An 8478-nucleotide genomic window follows, 5' to 3' on the forward strand; every position below is an offset into this window, starting at 1 on the left:
ATATCTTTTATTATTTCATAATCATAAAAGCAACAACGAATATAAAGAAAACATGTATTTTACATCACACACATATACATACAATGTGTGTATGTGTGCGCGCGCGCGCGCATATAAAATATATATGATAAGCTTTTTTTATTTGCTTTTCAACAAAAGATATAAACAGCTTTACATATTAAGCAAATTAAAAATTTACATGCTATTAAAATTGAAAAAAAAGAAGCATAGTTTGGGGTGCCATAAAAATATAATTAAAATTATGATGTACATAATTCATATTTACAATATCAAAAAAGTTTGATTGATTAGAAAAACAACGTACTTTTTAAAACAATTAATTATTTTGAATAAACAACATAAAAAGTTATAGAATAAATTTTTTAATTAAAAAGAAAGTTAAATAATTCTCTTTGCCAAAATTTTTATATAAATATAAATTTCAAGAAATGAGTTTATTGACAACAAAATAGCATTATATAATATCTTGTGATTTAAAAGTAGAAAAAAGATAGCATATCTATGTGCACAGAATTTTTAACTCGTAGGATAACATGTCATTTTGAAACAATTTGTCATAATTTTATCATATACAATCATTGCACAAATTATATTTCATAACATTCTAATAATATTAACAAAAAAAAAGAATCAAATAATACATCAATATCATAATATCACATTGTTATAGCAACCAAATCACTTCTCCTAGAAAATCCCATAATGCAATAATAAGAATATGGCATGTCTTTAAAATTGAATTAGTTAATATGTGACTGCAAATTTTAACAGTCTACTTCAGTTATGTAAATATTTTTCATTATAAGTATTTTCAAAAGCGTAGCATATGCTGAAAGACTTATTGAAAGTTATTTAGAAAAACTAAGCGATTTAACTTTTGAACATATTATTTTTAATATATTTTATAATACTGTTGCTCATAATTGAGACAACAAAATCATTAAAGTGCAGAAATTTTTAAATAGATAATCGTATTAAGATAATATATTTTTCTGTGTACCTCTATAAGGTATATGTAATATATACATTATTATATTACAGATATCATCATGAACAAAGGTATTTCGTGCTAGTCGACTCCAGCAAAGCCTTGAGAACCTTCAATTGCTTTAACTAGCTTATCCCTGAGTTGTTGATAACTTTTATACGGAGGAAGGTCAATACGATTAAAACTGAAATAATTTATGTTATTGTATAACACACATTTATATGAAAAAAATTATTTTATCGATAATAATAAACGAAACTGGTAAATGATCATATTTTATTTGTTTTTAAAGAATATAATATATAAAACAAAATATATAAGACAAAATGTATATAAAATTTGGAGTAAATTTAAAAAATTTTAGCAAATGCAATACCTTTAAAATAAAAACTCACCAAGTATGAGCTCTTGGATAATTTTCTGGTGTACCCCACCTCTCAATTGTAAATAATTGCGGTCCATTACTTCCATAAAGTTCTTTGAATCCATTCATTGGAACACGTGATGTACCAGTTACAAACTGTAATAATCTAGAACGCATTTCATTACTGAATGACAAAACGACTCTCCAAAACCATTGTACAACAATGTGATTTGCGTGATAGTCTCCTTTATATAAAGTATTTTGTTTCCAGTCTTTCACATCAATATGCTGTATACCACACATTAATAATTCCAGTTCATGTTCATCAAATATTTTTACTAATGTTGGTGGTATAAGAGCGTTAAAACCTTCCAGGAAGGCATTCATTTGTTCCTGTACGCGAGATACAAATCGCCATTGTATAACTAAACTTATATATTCATCCTTATTTTCGTCGGTCAAAGGAATATTAGCACCATCTGGCTTTAAGTCTCTTTGGGATGTATGACCAAAGCTTTCTTCATCAAGACTAAAAGTGAGTTCTAATTCACTAGGATCATTTTCTTTAATCCATAAAAGCGAATTGTAATATTCAGAATCAACGCTCTCCATATCCTTCAGATCAATTGGTTTACCCAACATCATTTTATAAAATGGTCGAATAAAGAAAGCTAAAAAAAATAAAATTTTTTAATTTAATTATCTTATTATACATTTCGTACATTATATATATTACTATTACAAATATTATAGTTTTACTACATATTAAGACTTACCATCCAAAAGCTTGCCATGATAAACAGCCATTCCTGCTATGCGCCCAATAAACTTAAAGTAATTCAAATGCTCTTCATTACATACACCAGAACAAGGATTAATTTGCAGTGTATAATTATCACTAAAAATAAAAAATGCCATTTTTGTTTTGAAGAGAAAGAGAGAGAGAGAGAAAGATCTCGTATATTACATATAAACACTAAAATAGAGTTTCTATACTCACGTTGCAGAATACTCAAAAAGTCCATAATATGGATTAAACATTTCTTTAGACAATAAGAAGAACCATTCTCTTGCAAGGCCACCATAATCTAAGCCTACCTCTCCTTCAAATTCTACCCATAATTTCGTTTTTAGAATATCAACTCTGTTAACAGAGCTTATGATACGATATGAATCTTCCAAAATATTATTTCGGCCAACTTTTATCTCAAACTTATTAGGAACATTATTCTGCAATAAGATATATACAGATATAATATAATCATATCCATGTCAAAAGTGATTTAATGAGTAATGAACATATCTACATACAGGCTTTCTCAATTGTGATTTCAAATATTCATATTTACGCTTGTAATCTCTTGAATATGGTACAGCCTGAAAAAGGATAACAATATGCTAAATTTATATATACATATCTATAGCTAAAAAATATATTATTTCCCTAAATATGTATATATATATATTATTTCCCTACATAAAAAGATTTATGTAATAAAATGTTTGTAATCATACCGGGCCAGCAATTTGAGGATTAGACATACGCGGATCTTCCCATTGTGTTGTTCGTGTATCTATGACAAAAAAGATAAATAAATATTTTATTATATCCAGCTGTAATATTATTATAATTTGAATTTAAAACTTGAAATTATAAAAAATAATATACATACTATGGTCTATAAAAAAGATTCGTCCATCTGTATGTACTCTTTCCTCCCATCCTTCTGGAAGCGGTCCTAATTGATCTAAATCACTTCTCGATGTCGTTGATGGTGCAATATTATTAGGTATAGAGCTTGGTCTTCCCGTTCTGGGATCAATCCAGGTTGTCGCCCTCTCATTATGATCAATAAAAAATATTCTACCATTAGGTGCTACTTGCATGCCCCAACCAGGGGGCAATCCTTCGTCATTAGACACAGGAAGAGTAGGTTTGGGACTATCAATCTAAAATTTTTACGATAAAAGAAAAAATGTTACATATAAAATATTAAATAATATAAGGATATAATAAAATAAATAATTACATACCTGCTCTGATGAACGTCTTGAACCAGCTGGACTGTCGATGTTATCATCAGTCTGTAAATGTAATATAAATTTGTATATTACAATCCAATAAAAAATATAATATATGAATATAAAATAAGAATGATGTGTATTTTTTAATATAATAAGCTAGTGCACATATTATAATTTCACAAGAGAATATATTTTGAAATACAGAATTTCATTACTTTAGAATATTATATATTTATATAATTTATTTATTTATGTAATTTGTAATAAATATATAATAAGTAACAAAAGAAAAATTCATGCCAAATTTTAAAAACATATAAAAAAATTTTCAAAATAAAGTTCTAAATAAAGCATGCTATACTAATTAAATATTATAAAGCAATAATACAAAAATTAATTGAAGTTTCTTTTTATTAATACGCCAATAAATATTATATTACAAAAGAAAATCTAAATTTGTAAGTTCTACCTGATGCTATGTAATATTAAAGTATTTTATATATATATGAATACTTAAAATAGATATATAAACATTTCTATATAAATAAACTAAATAAAGCAAATAAATAAACTAAGACAAAGGATTAATGGGAATGAGCACTGTAGTAATTGCGCTATTACATAAATTGAATATTACAAACACACACACACACACACACACACACACACACACACACACACACACACATCCCTCCCCTCCACACACACACACACACACACACACACATATGTTTGTAATATTAAATTTATGTAATAATAGCGCAATTACTACAGCGCCAATTTTCATTAACCCTTTATCTTAGTTTATTTATTTGCATTTGCAATTTTTGAGAATTTGTTTCCATTATTATTTATTTTTATATATGCTTTTGCACATCCTATTCAATAATATGTTTTTAATAAATGTAATTATAACAGTTATAACAGGTAAAGAAACTAGAATATACATGTGTCTTTATGTAATTTATATGACTTAGCTTTATCAAAGTTGAATAAATGTCAAATGGGATTGATGCATGAAATAAAACTTACATATGCTATTATTTACTTTACAGCAAGCACACACATAAATATATACGTATTAAGCGTTACATTCAACTAAAAATGAATATAACAACTTTATGTATATTAATACCTGTTCTTCAGATTCACTAAGGTAGCCACGTTGATCGACAGAACGTCCGGAGTCTGAAGAAGTATCCCCAATACCCCCTCCCCTATGATCCCCACCCTCACAATCTCTTGCTTCCGAATCTTCATCGTCCTCGCGTAGAACTTCACCATCCTTACACACACATGCACAAATTCTACATACTGCATGCTAATCATACGAATTGTATGAATAGATGTACTAATGCCGGAATTTTTGTACACGTTTAAAAATGTTGTTTAACCATTTAACATATTAAGAATAAGCTTGTGCTTTTCAACAAATGAATCTTATTAATGTTTAAAGCGCGCGCGCGCTAAATTGCTAATGTTATATATTACCTCTATTAATTATTACCTCAAAATATATTCCTATTTTTTACTACATTATTTGCTAAACACATTCTTGTATGAAGAAAAATATGCAATAACAACTCATAAACAAATGTCAAGAAAATTCTTGCGAACATATTATAAAGAAACTTATAATAAAATAATTTCATAAAATTTAACATAATATGCAATTAATATGTGCCTGTATTTTTATACAAATGCATCACTGAATCAATATATTTATACATAATTTCATAAATGATTTCATTACATATTAAGATTTTTGTGCGTGTGTGTGTATGAACACATGTATCTTACGTGAAATATAAATAAATAAAAAGGAAATATAATATCTGCTAACATGGAGATTTGAAAGCAGAGAATATTATTACGCAACTTCGATTTTTTTTTAATGCAGAAAGATATAATGATTTAGAAATATAATTAAAAGGCATCTTTTTATCTTTACTACAAAGATAAATAAACAAATTTAAAAATTTTCTAAAACAAATAGAGATACAGTATATAATGTCGGTAGCATTAAGCAATAACTCAATCTTAATTATTCAAAACAAAACATGATTATAAAGTGGTTTAACATTAATAACGCAACCTTTTCCTATATATATTTAAAAAATTAGTATAATTAATAAATATAAAACTTGTAGTATAATTTTATATTAAATATGTTGTTTATGTAAGATATGTATGTTGCATTTATGCAAAAGTAGCAACTTAAAAAATTTTAATTAAAAATACTATTGAACTTACTTGATTTACTACAGAGTTCCTATGTCTACCTTCATCATCGGCACTAATATGAAATCGCCGTTGAAATTCAGTAGCTGCTGTATCCAAATTACGTTGTTCAACAATTCCACTTGTCGCTGTTGTATCTCTGTTACAATAAGATAACATTTTGAAATATAGATACTATAAATATTTGAATGAAATATAATTATCTAATAACATCTAAACACTGTATCACATACGGTTCTGGTCGTTCCCATTGTGTAAAACGCGCTATATGATTAACATAGTATGTCCGGCCATTTGCGTCCTGTCTTTCTTCCCAGCCCGGTGGTAAGGGCCTATTGACTATCGTAATCTGTAAAAGTATTTTAAAATTTTAAATTTCGTAGAATTATATACAATTGCTTTAGTCTTATTTTATAAGTACGAAAAAGATTGAACATTTATTATAAAAAAATGTACATTTTAGTACAGAAAAGTTATTATAACAACAATGAAATTATATTATATTATGTACATACATCTGCACTTTGCTCTACTGGACTGTTATTCTCTGGCTGTACTAATTCCCATCCGCCTGAATCAGATACGTCTCCGTTGTCATTTTCAATACTAGTTGAGTCGGAAATGTATGCATGATACAGTTCCAACGTTCCCTTAACTCGTGACCGCTGACTGGAATGATTACTAGCCATATCCTCATAAGTTATTTATTTTGCATTTGCAAATAAAAAAGTACAAAGCACAAACAAATTTCAATAAAACAATATTAATTGGATATTTTTTTCATTATATAGTCAAATTCAAATTATATACATATTATATTACTGCAAATTGAAATTAAAGCGACTAAAATTATAATTGATAATTTATCCATTGTGCTAATTGATTAGAAGTTATAACATATCAAACTTATCGCAACTAGATGTAAATAATGTAAATTAGATCAAAGTGTGTAATATACAAAATTAAGTTGAAAAATATGTAGCACGAAGCAAAATCGTCAAAAAATACTTACCTACGTGGACGAAGTACATAATTCCTAGCAGGAATAGAGCGACCTTCTTGTTCTTTTGGTAAATTAATCAATGTTAACTCAACCATACCAAGAAAATCATCCCTTGTCAATCTATTCTCATCAAAAACTTGTAAGACCAATTTATGTTCTACTGGTTTAACCTGCCAAAAGGTAGTTCATGTTAATAATATATTTTACAATAACACCAAAAATTTAGTACTTTTTTCAAAAATTCTTCCTCTTCTTATTCCACTTACTCTAAATATAAACTCTTCTTCCCAGACAGGATTCAATGTCTTCTTCTTAGTTCTTGTAAGTGCAGAATCCACTGTCTGATCGCCATTTATTGTGTTTAAGTCCACACGTACATAGGGATCACTTGCACCAAAAATATCTTTCTTAGCTAAGTGATGCCCAGCAATTACTTTTAACCTCAGCTTGCTCGTTTCGTCTCTCTAAATAAATAAATCATCTGGTATAACAATCAAATGTCAAAATTATGCTCCATTATTGACAAGTATCTTCAAGTTAGTATTTGATGACTGATATAAATATATATGTTTATATCATTATATATATGAATACAATTATATATATTATAAATATACAAATATATAATTCATAATACCATTAAAAGTACAACAAATACTGAAACGTAATTAAAATCTACAATGTTTTACCACAAAATATTTGCACAATCATATTTCAAGCACTAAATTATAAAAAGTTCCACTTTTATACAGATATACTACAGAAAAATTATCAAACGATATCTCCCCGATTATTATCATAATGGCAGACAAGACTTTCTTGAATATTGCACAAGATATATCGCCAATAATTACATCAAAGTTACGTCGAAAATACTTCATTACAACAATAATGAATAGTAAAATATAGTATGGATAATTAATGCGCCATTTGGAAAACACGTGCGAGCGACGTCGTTAAAATACTGCTACGTTGCAAGAGTAATTTAGAATTAACATCGCGAACTGATATTTTTCTGGTAGGATTACGATTCTGTCATTGTCATCGCGATACAAGATGTTGGTCGGAAGGCATCATGTGTATATCGATGAAACCGTTTCGTGGAAGGGAAAAAAAGGCCATGATAATAAACAGCCGTGCCCGAAAGTAACACTCGTTCGTTGATTGCACCTTTATCAGTCGTTCTGAAACCCAACCTGTACTTGTCAAACTGTCAAAGTGGAGTTACGTACGGAATCGGCATCGACTCCAATCGTCGGATTATAACCGTAAACATGTTCCTCTGCCATTAACGTTACGTTTGCTTAATTGGTACCTAATCGCCGACCGCTCTCTCTTGCTATTTAACGGACCTCACAGTTTCTTGTGTGCCATCAAGAAACCTATTTTGTCCTAACCCCCCTCCGCGACTATTGCACGATCGAGACGGATGTGACATCTTCACTTCCGGGTTCAAAGATGGCCAGCCATCTTTTAAATATTCAAAACACGAACCCATCGCACTCGCACTTCACATTTATATCTTGCGACACATAAATATGAAGAATCTGCCCAAAATTTTTCTTAATTTCTTTAAATCTCCACCATACAATTTCCTTTCTATGATAGAAATATTATTTATTTGTCAAGAAACGCGATAAAAATTGAAAGTATAAAAGTTTTACAAGAAAATTTATAAAACAAGATGCAAATTTTTTAAATGTATATCTAAATTATGTAAATACATTTTATTTATATATTAAATTAAAGTTTAATAAAATAAATTAATTTAATATTAATATATGTGCAGCTTATGTAAGAAAATTTAGAATACAAAAATAATATTATATTTTATTT

The 8478-nt window shown here is 28.0% G+C and overlaps 1 protein-coding gene across 3 annotated transcripts in view; it reads right to left on the minus strand.

Moving 5' to 3' along the window:
• Nucleotides 1-1080: 1080 nt before the first annotated feature.
• Nucleotides 1081-8478, minus strand: part of LOC108695007 (E3 ubiquitin-protein ligase Nedd-4) — a 10975-nt gene continuing 3577 nt past the window's right edge. The window contains exons 1-15 of one of the 3 annotated variants that reach the window (XM_018204719.1): nucleotides 7875-8042; nucleotides 6909-7106; nucleotides 6652-6812; nucleotides 6155-6320; nucleotides 5873-5988; nucleotides 5652-5778; nucleotides 4534-4683; nucleotides 3408-3458; nucleotides 3047-3323; nucleotides 2889-2947; nucleotides 2685-2750; nucleotides 2374-2603; nucleotides 2150-2271; nucleotides 1405-2044; nucleotides 1081-1193 (exon numbers count right to left, since the gene is read on the minus strand). In XM_018204719.1, coding sequence (XP_018060208.1) covers nucleotides 1091-1193; nucleotides 1405-2044; nucleotides 2150-2271; nucleotides 2374-2603; nucleotides 2685-2750; nucleotides 2889-2947; nucleotides 3047-3323; nucleotides 3408-3458; nucleotides 4534-4683; nucleotides 5652-5778; nucleotides 5873-5988; nucleotides 6155-6320; nucleotides 6652-6812; nucleotides 6909-7106; nucleotides 7875-7931 — 2523 coding nt within the window. In that variant the 5' untranslated portion in view covers nucleotides 7932-8042 and the 3' untranslated portion in view covers nucleotides 1081-1090. Of the gene's footprint in view, nucleotides 1194-1404; nucleotides 2045-2149; nucleotides 2272-2373; nucleotides 2604-2684; nucleotides 2751-2888; nucleotides 2948-3046; nucleotides 3324-3407; nucleotides 3459-4533; nucleotides 4684-5651; nucleotides 5779-5872; nucleotides 5989-6154; nucleotides 6321-6651; nucleotides 6813-6908; nucleotides 7107-7874; nucleotides 8043-8478 lie in introns of those variants that run through there. The other 2 variants (XM_018204718.1, XM_018204720.1) reach the window with 2 other exon arrangements.

The sequence above is a fragment of the Atta colombica genome, unplaced genomic scaffold, assembly GCF_001594045.1.
Source record: "Atta colombica isolate Treedump-2 unplaced genomic scaffold, Acol1.0 scaffold126, whole genome shotgun sequence".
In the NCBI taxonomy this organism is placed as follows: domain Eukaryota; kingdom Metazoa; phylum Arthropoda; class Insecta; order Hymenoptera; family Formicidae; genus Atta; species Atta colombica.